Source organism: Lepisma saccharinum, chromosome 8, assembly GCF_977018435.1.
Source record: "Lepisma saccharinum chromosome 8, izLepSacc3.1, whole genome shotgun sequence".
Classification (NCBI taxonomy): Eukaryota; Metazoa; Arthropoda; class Insecta; order Zygentoma; family Lepismatidae; genus Lepisma; species Lepisma saccharinum.
The window spans coordinates 88,836,888-88,858,367 of NC_139236.1; the positions used below are offsets into that span (position 1 = coordinate 88,836,888).

The window sequence follows — 21,480 nt, forward strand, 5'->3', positions numbered from 1 at the left end:
CGGCCAAAAAAGAAACAAGTCACTGCTCGATGTCGCATTCAGAAAATAAAGTCATTCGCCCAGTAGTTTCTCTTCGTTATCGTTATAAACGTTAACGCGCGTGCGTAATACTGCAGTTTACGATCCGCGCACCGCACGCATTTTCAAAGAGCGGATTAAATCAAATGAACCACTGATAAACTGATATGGCCCGGCACCGACAATGTACAGTAGGATCCATGAGTATAACCAGTACGTAGAAGAGTGGTTAGGGAGGATGACGTAATAGGAAGTGCTCCGCAGCGATCTGCGCATATCGGGACTCTTAACTTGTCAGGCTATTCGCGATTAAAATTAACCGATATGCCATCTGGTGGGATTTCTAGGAAGTACTCTAAGTAGGATACGTTGTGTTGAAGTCGTTTAAAGCATGGGGAATATGCGAGAGAGTAAGGTTTACTGTTCAGGTTTCTTTTGCTCTAAATCGTTTTATGGGTCAGAACAAATTAAAAGTTTTCAGGGGTTTCCAACCTGTGGAATCAACAAAATGAAATTTGTTAATAAATCAGGGAAAACGTAATTGACAGAAGATTGGTATGGGGGATATAACATTGTAATTCGGCAAGGAAATTGCGAAGAATGCACGAGTCTGCTTACTTTATTTTTCGAGAGATAAATATATATTACCATGAAAGTGAAGTTTTAAATTGTACTTTATAAATGAAGCTGCTTCTTCTTCTTTTTTTCCGAAAAATCATGATGCGTCTTACCCAATGCGTCCATGTATTACCGGTATTACGTATGTGTGAAATTTGGAACAGGTGCAAGTCGATTAAGAGAGAAGATGAAAATAGTTTGAGAATGAATTAATGTCCAATGTAACCAGAAAAAAAATGGACATGCTAATGTTACTGTTTCATTCAATACGATGTTATTTTTCAGTGAGTATAGCCTGGTCATGAAATCGTGAATATTATTATTAAACCAGCCAGCCTTTCTCTTTCGAGAAAGAACTGCAACGATATGTTCGCAATTTTCTCCTGTCCCAGCTTTTCAATTACAGGTCAATTTCATTTCCTTTATTTTCAAATAATTTCTGAGAACCCCAGTTACAACGTGACGTGCAGATGATACAGCACTGCTTTGGACAACCAGTGCGTATACATAGTTTCGTCTGCATTTTCCGTGTTATTTTTGCCTATTATAATTAAATGCTTCGTTCTCAGTACAGCTTCACGTTTGTTAGAGTACCTGGAATTCACATCGCATTCGCAATATTTAAAAATAATGCGTAATTTAAACGTTTTCTAGCATACCAGTCATGACAACACGCTGCTATTTTGTAATACTGCTGAATGTAAACAAAGATTTATCCTACTTAGAGCGGCCATATTGGAAGCGACACTAGCGCTCAAGTGGTAATTTTAATCGCGAATAGATCTCAGGTGGTAATTTTAATCGCGAATACTATTGCATGCTATAATTCATTTTTTTGTGATTCACTTTGCCTAGCGCTTTTCTGGTGATTTTTAATCTGGAATCTAGCGCGTTTGTCCGCTGGCATTTGGCAACCCTGCGTAGCGCACAGTTGTTTTGGATCAAATTATGAGAACAAGTGTCTGTTAAATTATTATATTAAATATGCATATGATTTTGTAATGAAGTTATTTTCGATACGTTGAATACTGTTTATAGATATGTAACAAGTCCTCTGGAGAAGGTATTGTGAATTTTATTATATTTACCCCATAAATGTCCGGTACTTATTAACTTAACTAATGTGTATTAAACAAAATAAGCAATGAAATTTGATAAATATAGCTAATTACTATGCATTGCATAATATAATCAATAAATATACACGTAAATATGTTAAGAAACAAGTTGGAGCATAGCCTATTTGCAACGCGAACTTGTAATAATAATGAAAGTAGCTTTTGGAGCCAGTGACCGACCTTACAAACTCGAAAATTTTTCACACATATTGCAAAATAATTGCAAACCATTGACGCTACACCCACGAACTATTGACGTGTGGTTAGGTTAGGCAAACATAGTTAAAATTTGGTGTCGTGGTAGTATCAGGATCTAGAAATTGCGAACCATTGACGTGTGGTTAGGTTAGGTAAACATAGGGCCCAAGTTCCTTTTGTTTTATTGTAATTTAATCATGCTACGAATGCAATTTTTACATGGTCGATTTCGATGTACGTCTGTTAACACATACTGCGGAGTTTTAGCGATTACTTAAGGTTTTGTTCAATATATGCTTTCGTGGTTAGGTTCCCTTAGCATTAAAATAAAGTCCCTAAATGCATACTACTAAGGTTCCGATTTACTTGTACATTCATTCCCACGCTTCTACGATATTTACTGTCGCTTGTCGACGGAGAATATCTTGTCCATGAGAAGTGCGTAAGGTAATTATCAAGTTGTTTTTTTTTCTTCAACATAAATAACTTTTTTCGAGTCCAAACAGTGCTCATTACTTAAAGGAAGGTTCAAATTTTGCGTGACAATGATTTCCAAAATTCTACGATATTAGTCTTTGTGCTAGGAGAAATCATAAAACAATCGGAACAGTTACCCTTACGTATTCTGCATTACTAAGGATTCTTGAAGGGGGGATTTTGTTTTTTTCACGACAATAATTTCAATTTTCCACGTATCGAGTATTTTTTTCCGGGTTTGAAAACCCCATCTTCCTCACACCATGCAGATTACTGAAGAAGTGAACGCTACGTAGAACAAACATGGTTTACATGCTTGTATATGGAGAATGATTGTGGTTATTGATAAGCTTATTGTATAACTTCTACATGTCAATTAACAATTTCAACACGTCACCCCCACATGTTAACCTCAGATACTTCATCGGGACTACGTATTTCGTGAGTATAAGAACTAGAATAGAAGTTACGGAAGGGCCCTGTATTGTAAATTCGGTAAATGTTTACTATCCTTCGGACACCTATAACTTCAGAGTTTCGTCAATTTTTGACATTTCTACTTACGTATCTGCTTCGCGGATCATTTTTTAACGTGTATTCACTTTTTTTGATCATTTTTTTTTATTTAAAAAAAGCATTTTTCTAACTGAAGAACGTCCATTTTCACAAATGGTTTGTGGGGCTATGTGTGAATGGTTCGTGGGGCTATGCAAGAATGGTGTGTGGGGCTATGCGAGAATGGTGTGTGGGGCTACGCATATTTTTTCGAAACCAATTTTTAACTATTGTAACCTATTGTGACCCTACCTAACGTAACCTTACCGGAAATGGTTCGTGGGGCTATGTATGAATGGTTCGTGGGGCTATGTGTCAATGGTTGAATTTCCGCTATGAAACATTCCCACATCACACAAAACACCTTCCAGATGTTAGACAATACTACAGGAACTTATTACGGTAAGTAGTTTCTTCTGTAGAAATCTGTCCGAAGGATAGTAAACTAGTACCGTAAATTCTTACCGCACTTCTTAATGTTACTATAAAACTTGAAAAAAAAAAAACACGTTAAATATTCATTACCATTACTGTATTTGTGATGACAAGAGCACCAAACCTGACCTGACTAACCTATTCATGTGAGCATAAAGGAGAGGTGTGATACATTTGATTAGCTCAGTATTTATTAACTTTCTTCCCCCCTTCCCCAATAAGAGTTTAGTCACTTTCAAACAACTTTTCACACCCCAGTTTCACTGACTTTGGACAAACAAATTAGTTTCTCCAATCTTCTATACTAATTTTCAATGTTCTACAAACTTTTGTCCCCCACAAAATTGTGCATGAAATCATTTTGAATCTTATTCCCATGATTGATTTAAAGCTAGATATAAATACAGCAACAGGGTTCCCACATGCCGGAGAACCTGGAAATCCCAGGGAATATGAAAAAAATAAAAATCTCAGGGAAAATCATCTAATTGACAGTCTCATTGAAGTACATCTGATTGACTAGAATATGCTCCTGCCTGTTGATAATAAATACAACTAGTGAATACTAACGATTACAACTTCAGTAACTTGCTATGCACAAGCTTCTTTGAAGAGAGATGCTTGTGATATATGTTTATTTTGCATTACAGATTGATATTGTGCCCATTTGTAACTACTGTATGCCAGAAGTGTGAAAATATTTGTTCTACATGTTATATGTTTGAGATTTTATTTTACGCACTGTAATACAGGTTGAAAGAGTGTTCAACTCGCAAAAGAAACTGTAACCTTAGTCCTTATTATATGCACAGATATGTGTGTGTTATTCTTGGATTGGTTTTGTTATTTGTATCACAAAATGGAACTAATAAGAAATATTTTCTGATACTGATAAACTACTGATATAAATTTTACTGACACCCATATTCCACTGATACAATATAACATTGCAAATGTGTCTTGAGGAACGTGAATAGTTCCTTCACCTTCTTAATTAATGTAGGTAACTATAATAATAATATCGAGTTTATTAAAAAGGCGTGTTTCGGCCTCGCGGGCTATTCTTACAACAAACCCTTAAAAAAAATAATATTACAATTGACACTTTACACTTTCACTTGCAGTAGAAAGAATAAAAATAAAACATTCATACTTATAATGTAAACAATTAATGTACTGAAGGTACAGAGTTAAATCTAAAACCACAATTAGAATACAATCATTACAGCTAAAACTAAAACCAATACCTCATTCCCATTCATTACAGAAAAGACAAATCCAGACATTATTGTTTGCAATGGGTTTTGTCTTTGAAAAACAAACTGCATACTTAAATATTTACAAAACTTTGACATGTGAATTATATGTTGTTATTCATAAAAATAACAAAAGAATTACCAGATACCTGTTGTGTGCAGTATGATAAATAAGAATTAAATTAACAAAATGGCATATTGCACTAAATTACAGGCTATTTATAGATATACTTGGTTGGTTCAATTATCAATAATATTACAGATTCACTGATATGCCGACATCAGTCAGAACTTTTAGAGTCCTGATGAACCTGTCCCATGTATAATGGTATGACTATGATGAGAAATGGGAGGAAGCCATTGTAAAATACATTTAAAGTACTAATGTACTGCATTGAGAACTCTAAAGAAAATTGAGGATTCAGGAAAAATAATGTAGAGTTCATGTAGAAACCCCGAGCAACAATACCACGAGTTTTCTTACTCAAAATATTCTTTCTTATGCACATAAGGTAAATTATGGAGGTCAAGTAACTCTTAGATTTATCATCCTAATATAAGCACTAGAAACATGAAATAATAATGACTTTGACGTGTGTGTTTCCGTTATATATGTCTGAATAATCTACTGCTTGTGAAAAATATTATTTTGCCATGTGGCATTCAAATCCTGGTGATTTTGACTGTGGATATATTTGTTCCAGGATTATGCTGAGTAATTTAATCAGTTACGCAGACTCAACATGGCATCTGAAGGAGAAAGTAAACGTGTTGATTATTTGAAGCTTGCAGGAAGTAGCTTAATCAGAACTGCTTCACTTGTAGTGGAATGGCTAGATGGTAAGTAACAGAAATTATTATTTGTGTAATATTTGTACAATGTGTAATGAAAGAGCTGTTTAACACTGACCTGAAAATATTGTTCTTTCCGATGGAACTTTTTTTTTTCAAGAAATTGTTGAAAATATGTTTGTAAGTTTGTTATTATTTATGAAACCTTTCTGAAATGTACACGAGATTTGCTTTATGCAGATGTACAGTATGTTACATTTTATATAAATTTTCTCACATTTATGAATGTTTTTCTGTAACAATTTTTGAAAGAAAAATATGAAATTGTAATCAAAGTTACTTCAAACATATTTTCAATATGTACTGTAGCAGTGGTTCCCAAAGTGTGCATCGCAGCACCCTTGGGCACCACAAAATGTTCCAATATTTTCACTGAACATGTTTTTAGAATGGCCCATCGCATCAAATTCAATCAGTGACATGATTGTTCCAAATATGTGCTTATTTAATACTTTTTACACATAAAATATTTCTGAATTTGAAACATGTGTTTGTTTAACTTAATGCGTGCAACCTAACCACACTAACTGAGCGTTTGCAAATGTTATGTAGGCCAACATAATGACTTGGGCGCCGCAGAAAAATCTTGGAACACCAAGTGTGCCGTGTAATGAAAACGTCTGGGAACCCCTGTATTATAAAATTAATTAATAACTTAAACACTTCAGATTTGAAATCATCAGTATCTTCAAAATCCGAGGTGGAATTCTCTTGTAGAATTTCAACATTGTGAAATTCTTCAATCTCATTCTGAAAACCAAAAGAGCAATGTAATTTGGCATGAGTATATGTAAATCATAAACATGTGCCACCAGATATCCAATTTTGTGATAGTTTCTTCTGTGTCATTTAGTTCAGCCGTGAATGACTTCTGATCCCATGGCAGTTTCAAAATGAAACTTGGCATGACATTAGAGTGATCCTTATGTCCAAAAAATGGATTTTTCCTTTTTTTTAAAATCACTTTTTGGATATTTAGTGAACATCAAAAGTAGTACTTGGAAAACGTGCATTATATTCAGCAGTAAGTACTCTTAAGTAAGCTGTTTACTAATATTTATTTCTTATTCACATACAGAAGCTGAGAGAGATCAAGCTTTGGATTCTCTGAAAAAAATTGCTTTGAAATATGCATATCTTGATATACATCACAAGATGATGTTGGATGCAATTGATGAAACCAGGAGGGAGACGAGTGCTGATGATGATGTCAATATTGATACAGTAAGACCAATATAATTTAGTTCTAAAATCACTCTTGTTGTCTTGTATAAAGAGCTGAAATGATAGAGTAGACTGTTTGTAATCTGATCATTCTTTGTACATTGGGGTGCCAGATTAGGGAGAGTGTCAGTTTACTTAAAGTCCACATAATACTTTAGTTTTATTCTTCATTAAATTTAATGTTTGTTAATAATAATAATGAATTTTTAAATATTTAATAATTTACTCTTGTATTTAATAACATTGTAAATATGTTCATGTACAGAGCAACAAAGACAAAAGATCATGCACAATCCCAGGACTCCTGTTGTAATGAGTATGTAGTCTTATTGCTCTGGTACCATCCTTTTTGTAGTGAGTACATTCTTCTTAATACAATGCTACACCTATTTGTGACGATTACGTATTCAAAAACTATGCTACCCTGATTTTTATAACGCCACTATAGTAAGTAGCGGAAGCGAATTGTCAAGGTACTACTACACTATTAATGCTACATTTCCATATTTACCCATTTTGAGGTCCCAAGGAAAATAATGTTCTCCCGCAAGAGAAAAGAAGCCTATTGCATGAACGTTTGAATCTGGGTTAACGCAAACTTGTCGGAAGTTGGGGAATCGTCTAGTTCCCCTTTACGACAACTTGCGTACACCCACAGTAACCACAGATATTCATAATCATATACTGTTTAATTTGCTTATTTATTTTAACTCTATTTTCTACAAGGAAGAACTTTTTAATTGATTAAAAGAAAAGATCCAATCTTATCAGGCTTTTATTGTAACTATGAAGTCTGAATAACAGGAATAGATAACAGAATAGTAATTTAACAGAAATTCATGAGAAGGCTCTCTGTTCCTCTTTTTTTTTTTGTCTTTACATTAATCACGAAGTACTTTACAGCCTTTTACTAATAACAGTAAATTGTCCTAATCACACTATAACAACTCTTATGTTAATTCAGCACCAAAATTCTTGAGCAATAAAAATTCCCTTTACAAAACAATTAATTCCACTTCAAAATATCAAAAGGTGGTCCCATCCCTTTTTGTACATTTTTTTATGCTGTCTGGTGATAATCGTAATTCTATTCTTAACAATCAAACATTAACAGTCACTCCCTCATTCACACATTATTTCTCGCCATAGCAAAAACATTAAAAGAGATCTATATACACAGTGCGGCAATTTGAAGTATTGTGGTGCGAACAAGTAACTGGTATCTCACGAACAATCAACGCATAGCTCATTGACCTTGAGCGACATTGCTGCTTGTGGCGTTGTTGAATGTGGACACATGTCGTGAAAGTGTGTCGTCATTGCAACATGGAACAAAGAGCGAACATCAAGTTTTGTGCGCTCTTGGTTAAAACTGCTGCGGAAACGTTTCACATGTTGTAGCAAGTCTATACGGACAATTGTTTATACTGTACGCGTGTATTTGAATGTCTCAGGTTGTTTCAGTGAAGGACGGGAGCCAATTGAACACAACGAGCATCCAGGTGTAGCAGGGATGGTGAGAACACCAAAATTGGTTGAGAAAGTGAGGACAATCATTACTGAAAACTGAAATTTCAGACAGACTGCTACTGCTGCATTTTATCTTGATGCAAAGGATAACACGTGTGAGGCCCGAGTATCGGAATGATGGCAGCTGGTGTCTGCTTCATGACAGTGCCCCAAGTCACAAGACTGTGATTGCGAAGAACTTTTTGGCCCTAAATCGACTCTGTGTGTTGTCACACACTGCCTACTCACTGGATGTGGCTACGTGTGATTATTTTTTATTTCCTAAACCAAAATCTGCACTGAAAGGTTTCTACTTTCATGATGTACCAACAATCTACGACATGGATTTTAAACAGCATTACACAAAACGAATTCCAGCAATCCTTCCATGCACTGGTAGGCATTGCGCTACCATGTGTGGATGCAGGAGGGTCCTTGTTCGGTACCTTGTGACTCGAAAATTCCCAGTCGAAGAAAATTCAACTGATCGCTGATTTGCTTTTTCCCAGCTGCCAATTGGAGTTGCATTCAGTATAGCTGCTTTGTATTTTCAATTTATGACACGTTTCACGTGACTTGACATGGTTATAGACGACTATTCTAAATCAGTTTTCAATTATTATTGTTTAGTTAAAGAAGCGTAATGTAATTTATGCAGAGAGGAAGAAAACCAGCCAAAAACTGCAACAATGGTTTCTATTTTTTTGAAATTCCAAATTCTTGCCAGAAGAGCAAGATTTCAAAGTATTTTTTGGCTGAAATTGAAAATGAATAATGAGCAGTTGGAACGACAACGTAACAGAACACACACAACTACTATGATATGCCTTGTAGACGAATGCCTGGAAAACAAATTCAATAAGATTTGAACAAAGGCAAGACATCGTGATTTTGAGAGCGTGTAGCGAGCACCCAACTGAAATGTATGGAGAAGGGTTTGCTTGTGGTTGGAGGGGTGTGAGAAATAAAGTAACAGAGAAATTCATGGTGGTCTGAGTGACTGATCATAGTAGTTAAAGGTTAACATTTATTACTATTTTGAACAACTTTAGATTGTTCTTTATATATGCTTCATTGTATAAAAATATAATATTTTGTTATTAACTGCAAATCTTCACACTTCTGTCATACCATGTACCACTCAAACCTTAAGCCAGGGATCACCAAACTTTCGATACCGGTAGCTCGTGGAGTCATTTCCAGTAGCTCGCGGCACAGCAATGGCGATTGTAAGTAAAACACAGATGGTGCATAATTTTCATTTGGAGTGGTAGAAGGAGGGTGTCCATGGGGAAAAGGGAACACTGACAGCCACTAAGAAACTGTTCATTCACAATTTGAGAAAAGTTTTTCCATGCACACAGCTGTGAGAAAGGAAAATGTGAGGCTGCTGAAAAATCAGTTACTTAGGCAACAAACAATGTTTTCAAAAGCAACAGACAATAACAAAGCAGCACAAGGCTTCCTACAGTGTCTCACTGATCATCACCCAAAAGAACAAAACCATGCGAGGATTGTGAAATGATAAAAGTTGCCTTCATAGACGCTGCTGATGCATTGATAATTTTGAAAATAGGAGTAAAACCATTTCTGCCATAAGATCTATTCAGTTTTCTGCCAATACAGTTATGAGTCGTCTTGAGGTGATGACTAATGTTTCACAACTGAAAAATGGATTTGGATAGCTGCCAATTTTTTCACTTCAGCTTGAATCTATATGCGACCAATAGCGCTCAATTCACTGTTTTCGTGAACAGTGTTTTGTTAGTAATTTCAAATCAAATGAAGAGTTGATGAAGATCTTTTGCCTAAAAGAGCATATTATGGGACAGGGCATATATTCAAAGATTGAAACATTTATTTCCTCAAATAATACTCCTTTGTGTAAAATGGTGGGTTTGAAACAGATAACGTTCAATGGTTGGGTACGCAAAGATAAAAGCTTTCTTCAATTTGTTTCCTATCACTGTATTATTCACCAACAAGCACTGTGTGGAAATGAAACTTTTTGTGAAAATTGTGAACAAAGTGTGAGCACAGGCTTACAAAGATGCTTATTCATAGCGTTGACATCAGTTTCAAAACCATTTTCAAAATTTCAGAAAAATCAAGCTCCTGGTGCAGTTCATCTCATTGCCTTCTATGGATATTGATAATGAGGAATTTTCAACTTGTATCATGTAACATTTTGTACGGCCCTCGATTATACATCTTATTTTTTTTTTTATATATAAACCAAGAAATAGTCATAAAGAAAATCAATCCAAACTTGTACCTGGCCAGGCATTTTCAAATGCTCAGTGGGTCGTGGAGTTTGGAGACCTCTGCCTTCAAGCTATAAATAATAATATGAATGAAAATGATACAGTAATTGTTAAAGCTTTACATTTGCATGTAGTTAGGTGTAGATGCATGGTAATTATTAATTACATGATGCATGAAGCTTCTCATGGTTTCTTTTTTTTTTTTTTAGTTACTTGAACAAAAATTGAAAGGAAATATCTCTGATGATCAACTGCGAAAACATACTTTTTGCAAACAATTTGAGAATGGTGTGAAGGAAATAACAAAAAAACAAGGTAAGGAAAGTAAATGCCTATGTAACAGTTATTTGTAAGGGTTTTTATTTTATTTTATCTGCGACTTTTCATCCTGGTTTCCCAGAACTATTTCAAACTACACCAAGATATAGAATGACTAGCCATGTAAGGTTGTGTTGTTGTATGTATATCTTTGTGTAGCTTCAAATAGTTCTGGAAAGCCAGGATGAAAGGTCACAGATAAAATAAAAACCACTAAAATTAACTGTGTTGGATTATTTTGCATCTACAAAAAGTGGTTATGCGAACCTTTAATAAATACCCAGGAGTCAGTTTCTGACATAAAATTTCATTTGAAAAAAAACAATGACGTTAATTCATTGAATTCAGCAACAGGCCTCTGTGGACCAAGTCCTGCTTTCGCTGGCTGAAACTTTGATACAGCCTAATTATACCAAATGTGTAATTTTATTTACTATTGGTTCATCATTGTTCAATAAAAGTGAATTTAATATTGAAATGACAACTTCATATTTTGGGGAATGAAAGATGCAGAAGCAAATTAATATACGTAATGAAAGAGCTTGCTTATGTATGAAACTTTTTTTTTTTTTTGTTTTCTATTAATTTTGATGGTTCCTGCCACCATTCTGTCGAGAACTTGCTTGAGAGGATGGTGACTGCGGCCACCGAAATTATTAGAACGCGATAGAAACCAGTGTCACAGATATGTATATTAAATGATAACTATTTTAATAATATTATGTCTTAATTAATCAGCTTTGTCTCATATTTTCCCCCACAGATGATTCTATGCAAGATGAAGATCTGGTTATGACTCAAGAGAAGCCATCGACGATAGATCCCTTCCTCCAAAAGGAGATGAAGGACCCCGTGAAGAACACCAAATGTGGCCACTCGTATGAGAAGACTAGCATAGAGAGCATGATGAAAGCCAGAAAGGACCGTGGATTGAGGTACATATTACGTGTGGTTTGTTTTCAAAAATTGTTCAGAAGTTGCGCTGTCAATATGTTTGCAAACATTTTGGTATTAAACATTTTTTTTGAGTAAGTGGTTCAATTTTGACCAGTTTTGTCCATAGTTGTTCTTAACATTACACATTCAGACACTTTCGTGCTGAAGGCTTGTCTACATTTAGTGTGTAGGTGGAGTTAGTTCCAGAAGTAGCTCTAGGATGCATAAAGCTTGTGTTTGAAACAGTTAGTTTCTATCCGGGTAACAACATTGTTGTAGGAGTGTGTATTTGTTTTGACCTTCCATTTTTTTTTATTCAAAATGTCATGCGGTGGAAAGTAAATATGTTGTTTTTATCTAATTGTCCTTCATTATGGCATTCTGAATGCTTTCAAAATTTAGTTAACACATGTAATGTAAAACCTATGATGTTTTCTGTTCAAGAATTTGAATCACTTGTTCGATATTTACTAATAATGGTTCTGTTACCATATGTTATCGCTTTGCAGATGCAGTAGCTAAAAGGCTTTTCAACAATTATCATTTCTTGTATTAATGCTTATAAAGCCAGAAAATTAAATTGTAAGGGCTTTTCTCGTCTTTTGCATGGTTTATTTATTTCTATTGCTTATTATTTTATTATAATGTTATAATTAATAATAACATTATAATATAATAATAATAATAATAAGATAAACATTTCGTGGAACATTTTGTGTTTTTACTGTAGCTCAGTTTTGTTGAGCCTGTGCTGCTGTATTATGGGAAACGTTCCTGCAAGCAATTTATTAGAGGTAAAACTATAAGATTTGGTTTCAAAGCCTGGTGCTTGAAACTTTTCTGTGGATACCTCATCTGTTTTCACATCTGTTGAGGCAAGAGTAAGCTATAACAAGACTCCACTGACATTGAAAGCACATTTAGAAAGGCTGCAGCCTCTCTTAATCATACATGAGGCTTCTCAGGCAAAAGTTCTCTCATCTTGAATTTAGATGGGAAATTGCTCTATGCTATATGACAGCATTTTGTGTTCCACCTAAGGGAGCTTGGCAACCCATTACAACACACAGAAAAAGACAAATTTTGAAGGACTGGTATGCTGGTGGTCCACCTGTAGTGTTCGTATTGGACATGTTAAATAAAGTTTTAGAATTCACGTTCCACATTTCATACCGTTTCCATGGCAAGTGAATATTCAGGATTGATAAATAATATGTGAATATAGAATAATCAATATGTAGTAAATAGTTAACGGAGGGAGTTTAGATCAGGGAATGTGAGATTAACGTACAATGGATCTGTGATATTTGTATTTTTAAAATATAATAATCATATTTTTAAGGAAAATTTGAGGTTAATTATAAAAAATCCAAGTTTTCAAAAAATAAACAATTTCTAGGGGTGAACGCATAGTGTTACCATACGGTAACGGGGGAATTATTTGAAATGGGAGATTGCAAATTTTCTAAAAATGATTCAAAATCGCTTATTAGTACATATCAACTGATTTTAGACAAATAATTGGAAAAAGAATTGACACAAAATAATTCATGCGTTTAAGGGTTAATTTCAGGTTGGTTCACTTGTGTTTATGTTCAAATTCTTCTTTTCGTTTGTTTGTTTTCTGTAAAATTGGTTGCCAGATTGGTAGACCTGCCCTTGGCTGAAGTTGGACTGCGGTGAAGAGAATTTCATAAGTTTCTGTTTAAAAACATTGGATTTGTGCATACGTTGAGACTCCTGATTCTACAGTTTGTGTTTTCACTCCATTCACTAATTATTTTCTTGATTGTTCTGACAGTTTTACCAATGTAATGCTAAATCACAATTGTATCCCATATCATATACAAGTGCACTGTTTATCTTCTCCACACAATATCGTCTGTGCATTTTGAATCCCAGGCCTAGTCTTGATGTTAGTTTTAAGGCCTGAAATGCCACTCTTAGAGAGAGGTACATATCATGGAGGACAATTGTTCAGGATAATGTTAAAGTAGAGACGCTCACTATTTGGAACAATATAATTTTATTACAATGTTAATAGTCAGTATTTAAATGTTAGTAACCTACATAACAAATCCTCAGTATTAGTAGTCTTTTCTTAACCTTGCCTAAGTTTTCAGCATGTCAATCAGAAGTCTTCTCTTTCGTGTATTTGTGACTATTGATATCTGTGAATAGTGACAAGTAACTGCCACAAATACATAGATGCAAGAGAATCATATTTACATAAATATTTTTTTATATACAGGCTGAGTCAAAAGTAAAGAACCATAGTGTTATTCACTTCAGCTTATACTGTCTATATGATATGTTCAATATTTTTACCCTCTTAAGCTAGGTACATTTCAGACTATGCTCCCAATTCGTCAGAACTCTTGAAGATTGTGGCAGGCGGTATTTTTGTGGCACATTCTGTTATCCTCCCTTGCAGATGGTGTAGGTTGCAAATCTTGGTGGAATAAACCATTGCCTTCAGGTGACTCCATAGGTAAGTAATCCATTGGTGTGAAGTCAGGGGACCTTGCATGCCACTCAACGGGGCCTCGTCGACCTATCCACCTCACCGGAAACTGGTCATCCAGTCACTGACGTACGATTAATCCATTAGTCCTGTGGTTCCTGACTTTTGACACACCCTGTATTACTGCAGCTTGCAATCATGCATCTAAATGTTCTCACAATGATGTTTATACATAGTAGCTTTCGATGTGTACATCTACCGCCACAGCATTGTTTACATGTTAATGTTTACATTGCTAGTTATATTTTTTTCATGTTTATTTTTCTTAGTTTCTTCGTTTTCACATTCCATTCAACCTGTGCCGGACCCTGTGGCCGAGCGGTTAGCACATCGTGCTGCGATGCCAAGGTTCCCGGGTTCGAATCCTGCTCGAACTTGGTTGTTTGTGAATGTCCATTCATCAATTTCATCACTCATCCCCATCTTTGCAAATTAGCCAAGAGGCACAAAACACAAAGTAAAATAAACTAAATCAATCAATCAATCAATAAATCAATCTATTCAACCTGTGATAATTTTGTCAGTTTTCTACACAAGATACAGCAACTGCTATTGTATCAAGTAGGAACCAAATAAAATACATTCATTGTAGGTTCTTGGTTGACAAGAGTGCTCTCTCGAAACATAGTGTTAGAATAAGTATAGCTTCAAAACACTAGATAATGGATAATGTCCAATTAACATGGTGTGCTAATGAACAACCACTGTCACTAACATACAGAGAAATAAGTAGGAATATTGATTGTTTAGTTTCTCATCAGCCCCTTTCTAGCACGATATATGTATAATTTTGATTTGTTTTTAGTGCCATCTTGTACTCTATTTTGTTGTTGTTGTTATTCATTCAGTACTGTATCTGAAACTTTAGGTAAAATAAATAATAAATAAATATTGTGGCTTCACACTAAATACATCTCCAACTAATTATATGTTTTGAACCTTTGCAGGTGTCCAATTGTGGGTTGCAAAAACCAAGATCCTATCACTGAAGCTGACTTGGTTGAGGACATTGAGCTGAAGAGATACATCAACAGTCAGCAGAGATAAAAATTACAATGAATTGCATTGTTAGTGTATATTTAAAGAAGATGGTGTTGTCAAGTAAGAGCATGCATGTGAATGACGTAAAGAAGATTTTTTGTAAATTTTTCACAGGATGGCTTGAATAAAATTGTACCTGAATTGATTGTGGAAAACTCTTGACAAGGTATGATCCTTTGTTATTCTCATATATTATTTTTACTTTGTTTTGTAAGGAATGAGATGTAGTAAAGAAAATTGAACTAAGTAAAAATGTTGTTTTCTTTTCAGGAATGTGCGTGTTGCTTATTTTTCACACATGACTAAAAATGTATATCCTTACATATGTGAAATTTACTTCTTAATTCTATTTCCTTTTCTAATTTTATGTTTGAAATGTTAGCCTACCTAATTAAATTTCCTTATTTGTTTTATAGTTTTATTGACAACCACTCCATTACAGAAAACAATTTACTGTGACTAAAGTAAGTTTGTAATTGTACAGTTTTTCTCAGTTAGACATTGCTTGGTAATTGAATTATTGATTCTTTGAGTGAGTGAAATTAATCATTACGAAATACCAAGTGCAAATGCATTTATTGCTGGCAACATTTCCACAGAACTTTATTCAGGTAAGAACTGAATTGGTAATAGTTATGACATAAAACAGGATAATAATACTCTTTTTCTAATACAGGGTGTCCACCAATCATGAATTCCTTGAACTATGGGAGTTACGTGTGGATTTTTTCCACCAGAAATTCTGCATGAATGTTCTTCACAGATTTGAAGAAGTGACTATTTAATTCAAAATGCAATTTGTACTTTATTTAGTACAATGTATTAGTATTGTAATGTTTCAGTTCAGATTTAATCTCCGATACTGGGTGATGCTTTCCACGGTGTCTGTGTTTTGCAGGGTCTGAAAAAATTGCCGCCTGTCACTTTTGTGGGGGTCTAAATATCTTGGAAATTATGCAAAATGCATAATTTTGCAACAATATTGTTGGGAGAAATGGATTATATCGTTAAATGATTATATTTCATGTGTAATTAAGAATATTTTAAATTAATACCCTTGTAGATTAATATTGTTAAAATTTATAAATACCCTGATCTGCGGTGAATTTTTACAATTTTTGGTATCAGTATTGGCCAAATAAGACTGTATCTGAAACTCTGAGTAAATAAATAAATAAATAAATGTATCGGATCAGACCTAGTTGAAATGGAGAAAAACTGGATACCATTTTTTTAAAATAATATATTTATGACACATGGTGTGAAAGACTCCGTCTGTCCCATAATTATTGTCCGGTACACTTTTGTTTGTTGTCACAAAATACTCGTCCAATGTTCAAACTGTGACATTTGTGTATACAGAAGAAGAAAATGAAACACGGGAATGAGGCATACAACATTATTACTCAAGGATCAGTACAAATTGGCCGATCAAGTATCCAAAAGAACGTAAATAAAAAGTTACCATTTTGGCATACCGGACTATAATTATGGGACAGAGGGAGTACCACTTTTCATTCACAAGAACATTATTGTCTTTGCCTTTGTTGTATGATTAGCATGAACAAGTGCTTTTTACTTGTGCTAGAAGAATTTGCCTTCACATATCGCATAAAAGTCATGTGAGAACCACAGGGACGTAACTCCAATCTATCAAATTTAAAGAGTCAGTAAATTGGAGATACTTGACTCCACCTTACTGCTAAGGATTAGAAATGGAGATGTGTTGATCTGACTCCAAATACAGCTCTTGAGAGGAGTTTACTTAAACGAAACTGAAAGCTGTATTTTTGGAGCTACGTTCCACTGATTCTCATACAATGATATAAAAGTTCACTAAGAAAACACTTGATCTGTTGCTTGCAATTGGAATAGCGCAGAAGTGACAAAATAACTGTTTGCATGCAGTTCACAAAGTCATTTTGTTAGAACTCCACTTTTTGTTAATACACACACACACCAGAAAATGCTGAAGCTAATACTCAAAATAGAACAACAAAATTTTCTCTATTCAATTTCTTCATATATGTGTTCTTCATGTGAAGAAGAAACATGATTGCAATAGTCTTTATTAGTTTGTTTTATAGGTTCCTCGTATGCTGGGTATGAATCACGATACTTTGCATGCTGGAGCAATGTGGGCATTGTTGTATATCTTGTGAAATCTTGACCACATTCTTTTGGAAATTTAGCACTTTTCACCACTTCTACAGTTGCATAATACTTTGTTTTAATACAGAGATAGGCAGAACATAGGAGCAAAATAACAATAAGGCTGCCTAGTGATATTGATACTATTGTAATGTATTGTGCTGTTCCAGCTTCAGTCTCGTATTGTGTAGATGTATTGTTGTGATATGATGTTTCCGTATAATTGTCTGTATTCAGAATTATTATCTCACTTTCCGTTGTTGAAGTTGTCCTCTCATTTGAAGTTTTATCCTCTGTTGCGAACATGCTGATTGTTGAGCACATTAAATTTACTTCCACCCATTGTTGTGAATGTTCGTATCCATTTTCGGTGCTAACGCATGTACTACCGATTACTTCTATGCTTTTCTTCACAACCCACATGTGCATGATCTGTATCCAACAATCACAGAGAATAGGATTTTCCAAAATGTGGAGTTTTTTGAAACGCTTTGAGTAACTGAAAACACCAGGGTGGAGAGTTTTCAGTAAATTGTGATCAAGACTCAGAGAACTGAGATTTTTCATTTTAGAGAAAGTTTGCTCTGATAAAGTTTTAATATTGCAAGAATCTAAAAATAATATGGACAAGGAAGGTGTATTGAGGAAAGGTTCATATTCGGGTACATGCAACTCTTTGTTGTTTTGCAAGTCCAAGAAATTGAGCAGAGAATTTTCTTCAAATGTATCTGGATGTATTTGTCTAATCTTGTTATTACGAAGCAGCAGAATTTCTAAGGATTGTAATCCTGAGAAAGCATATTTGGAAATGGTTTCTATGTTATTAAACGAAAGTTGAATACCTTTGGTACATGAAAGATTTTGAAAAATACCTTTCTCAAGATTCTGAATATTGTTATTATCAAGGTGTAAGTGACTTAGAATTTGCATGTTGGAAAATGTGTGCCGTGATAAGGTTTTAATATTACAAGAACTTAATATTAGTGTACTTAAGTATGGTGCATTGAGAAAGGGTTCATTGTTGGGTAAGTGTAATTCTTTATTACCTTCTAAGTCTAGGAAATCCAGTAGGATGTTCAGGGCAAATGTGTCCGGATATATTTGCCTAATTTGGTTGTAACTGAGTTCCAGACGTTTTAAGAATGACAACTTGGAGAATGCATGCACTGAAATTGTTTGTATGTTGTTAAAAGAAAGTGTAATGTTTGTCAGTTTGGACAGGTTGCAAAATGTATTTATGCCTAGATCTTGCAAGCTGTTGTGCGAAAATAATAGTTCTTTGTAGCCTTCTCTGTGAAGTTCTGGTGGAATGGTGGCCATACCTCTTCCATTGCATTGCACAGTAGTAGATGAGCAGTTGCATTCCACTGAACATGTTGCTGTCACTTTCACTAATGCTGTAATCACCGTGAGGACCAATATGTGGAATTCCATGAAATTCGAAACTGTTCGCTTCCTTTTTATGTGTGTTATTGATATACGGATTCCTGGAAATGGAAAGAAAATATGATGCTATTAAAAATATATTACTGGAAAAAGTTAAATTTTCATGTTATAAATACGGAGAAACTAGTACTCACTTTTATCCGCGAAGCTGTTTTTTCTTCTTTTTCGATTAATTTCAGTGGCCACTGCCACCATCCTCGTTGGAACTTGCTGCGCTGTTGCTTGGCGTGCGTCTTTTGTTCGTAGTTCTCTGGCTGCCGTTAGGTGCGCTGCTAGGTGCGCTGTGCGTCTTGGTGCGTCGTCTGCTATTTCCGGGCGATAACTGCTGTAGTAGTGGAATCCAAGTATGGTGCGCTTGCCCGCTTTCGATGTTTAGTTCGTGCGGGAAGTGCATTATGGCGTGCGTTTCCTTGATTTTGGTGTCTATGAGCGTGTGGGCAGTGTGTTTGACTCGAACCTTTTGAATTTTATGGCTATTGTATTTGATATGTCTAGCAAGACCAGTAGTGGGTTGGGCTTTTTTCGCATCTGCTAGGTGCTGTTGGATTCTTTCATTGACAGATCTGATGGACCTGCCGATGTAATGAGCCTTGCATTCACACTCTGCATCATATACACCTGGGTTGTCAAGGGGGGAGAGGAAGTACCGTTTGTGCTTGTTCAGTTTATCAGTTATTTTGGAGTTGGGTTTGTGCGCTACTTTGATGCCAAATGGGAGAAGGGCTTTGGCTATGCGGTTGGAAGTGGTGGGATGGTAGGGGAAGGCAAACCATTTATATTGGTCGCTGGGGGTTGGTTGTGGCTGGGTTGCTTGTGGATGGGTTGATTGTGGTAGGTTAGGGTGTCTGACCTGTATTTCCGCCTTACTGCACCAAGTGGAAAGTTGTGATTCAGTGTAGCCATGTTTCAGGGCTATTTCTGTGATGGTGGCTATCTCCTCTCGTAGATCCTCTTCTTTGCCACAGTAGGAGAAGGCTCTTCGATAAAAGTTTAGCCACACATTGGCTTTTAGCTTAGGGGGATGGCTAGAGAGAGCATGTATGTACTGGTTGCCTGCATCCGGTTTTCTGTAGACGGTGGTTGTGAATTTGTTAAGTGCACGGCTGATGGTGATGTCCAGGAAGTTGATTTTACCAAGTTTTTCATGCTCTACGGTGAAGTTGAGCCTGGGGTGGATGTTATTTAGTTTGTTCACTAGGAGGTTGAGTTCTTCTGCCTTTTTGTATACAACTATTGTGTCGTCCGCGTACCTTCCATATCGGATGTGTTGTAGTTCTGGAGTGTGGAGTATCTCTTTTTCAGCCAGGTGCATGACGATGTTGGCTAAAGGAGCTGATAGCGGGTTGCCCATCGCAAGGCTCTCGGATTGGTTGTAGAATTTATCTTCAAACTGAAAGTAATTGTGTTTTAGACAAACTTCCAATAGCCTGGTTATCTCTTGTACCTCTAGGGCCGGGATTCTGTTAGTTGTCAGCCATCTTTCCACCGAACGCAGTGCTAGGTCTATGGGGATTGAACTGTACATATCTACTATATCAATGCTGGCTAATTTTGCACTGTCAGCATTGATATAGTAAAGTTACCAGATTTTTAGCATCGGCACTGTTGCGGAACACGTATGTAAGCTTGTGGTTGAAATGAGATATTTTGTTTTTTAGCCAGTTTGTTAGGTGAACTGTGGGGTAATTGAAGCCAGCTATTATAAGTCGCATGGGGATTCCAGGTTTATGAGTTTTAGGAATGCCATAGGCAATGGCAGGTGAAGGGTGGGGATTGAGGAGGAATTTGTGGTCTTGTTCACTAAGTATGGCACTAGATTTCACTGCATTTTTCACAATTCTATTGCACCTGTCTGTGGGGTCTTTTTTGATGACACTGTACGAGTCACTGTTTAGTTTGTCTATCACTTTCGTGGAGTAATCACCTTTGTGCATGATTACGAACTGGTTTGTTTTGTCAGACTTTAGACACCAAACATCATTGGTGTTCAGCCATTTGCCAAAATCGGAGAGGACAGAAGAGATTTCTTGGTGCACTGGATTAGGTTTCCTGGTTTTACTGTTGGTCATCACTTTTTGAAAAATTCCGGCTGCTGACGTTCTGATGTTTTCCGAATCTTGGGGTTTGGGAGCAAAACAAGCTGCTTTTTCTGCCGCACATATGAGGTCGAGGGTGGGTGGCTTACTGTTTTGTACATTAAACTTATCGCCGTAGGCAAGGAGTTCTTTGAATTTGTTGGGGATTGAGAGATTTGACAGATTTATTATGTTTTTTCCATGTCCGTCATCTGGGTTGATTGCATTCTCACTCGGCCATGTTCCTCCCAAGTGGTGAAGTTTGTTGCGTAAAGACCTAGTTTTTTGGTTTTCCAAGATTTGTAGCATGTATTCGATGTTATTCTTTGCATGCTCCCACTTAGCGGGTGATAGCGTGGTTTCCAGTCTATTTCTTTGTCGTTCACACGTGTGAGACAGTCAGCGAATTTCAGCATGTTTGTCGGAAATAACGGCGGAAAGCGCACGTTTTTGTGAAATATGGAT

At 35.7% G+C, this 21,480-nt stretch overlaps 2 protein-coding genes across 2 annotated transcripts; one reads left to right on the forward strand and one right to left on the reverse strand.

The window, feature by feature from the left end:
- Positions 1-1,541: 1,541 nt before the first annotated feature.
- LOC145991632 (E3 SUMO-protein ligase NSE2-like) lies at positions 1,542-16,527 on the forward strand. The gene is made up of 6 exons (XM_083127694.1): positions 1,542-1,699; positions 5,380-5,515; positions 6,606-6,751; positions 10,734-10,839; positions 11,606-11,777; positions 15,250-16,527. The coding sequence occupies exons 2-6, from the start codon at positions 5,419-5,421 to the stop codon at positions 15,347-15,349; spliced, it is 621 nt and encodes a 206-aa protein (XP_082983820.1). The 5' UTR covers positions 1,542-1,699; positions 5,380-5,418; the 3' UTR covers positions 15,350-16,527.
- Positions 16,528-17,069: 542 nt separating this feature from the next.
- Positions 17,070-18,482, reverse strand: LOC145991286 (uncharacterized). Its single transcript, XM_083127274.1, has one exon. It carries the CDS (start codon positions 18,422-18,424, stop codon positions 17,351-17,353), a length of 1,074 nt encoding a protein of 357 aa, XP_082983400.1. The 5' UTR covers positions 18,425-18,482; the 3' UTR covers positions 17,070-17,350.
- Positions 18,483-21,480: the final 2,998 nt, after the last annotated feature.

What these genes read in the sequence shown, in the direction of transcription:
- LOC145991632 (XM_083127694.1), top strand. Translation starts at nt 5,419, where the DNA reads ATGGCATCTGAAGGAGAAAGTAAACGTGTTGATTATTTGAAGCTTGCA. An exon ending in GGAAATAACAAAAAAACAAG is followed by an intron (nt 10,840 to 11,605) that starts GTAAGGAAAGTA and finishes TTTCCCCCACAG; the next exon opens with ATGATTCTATGCAAGATGAA. An exon ending in AGAAAGGACCGTGGATTGAG is followed by an intron (nt 11,778 to 15,249) that starts GTACATATTACG and finishes GAACCTTTGCAG; the next exon opens with GTGTCCAATTGTGGGTTGCA.
- LOC145991286 (XM_083127274.1), bottom strand. Translation starts at nt 18,424, where the DNA reads ATGCAAATTCTAAGTCACTTACACCTTGATAATAACAATATTCAGAAT.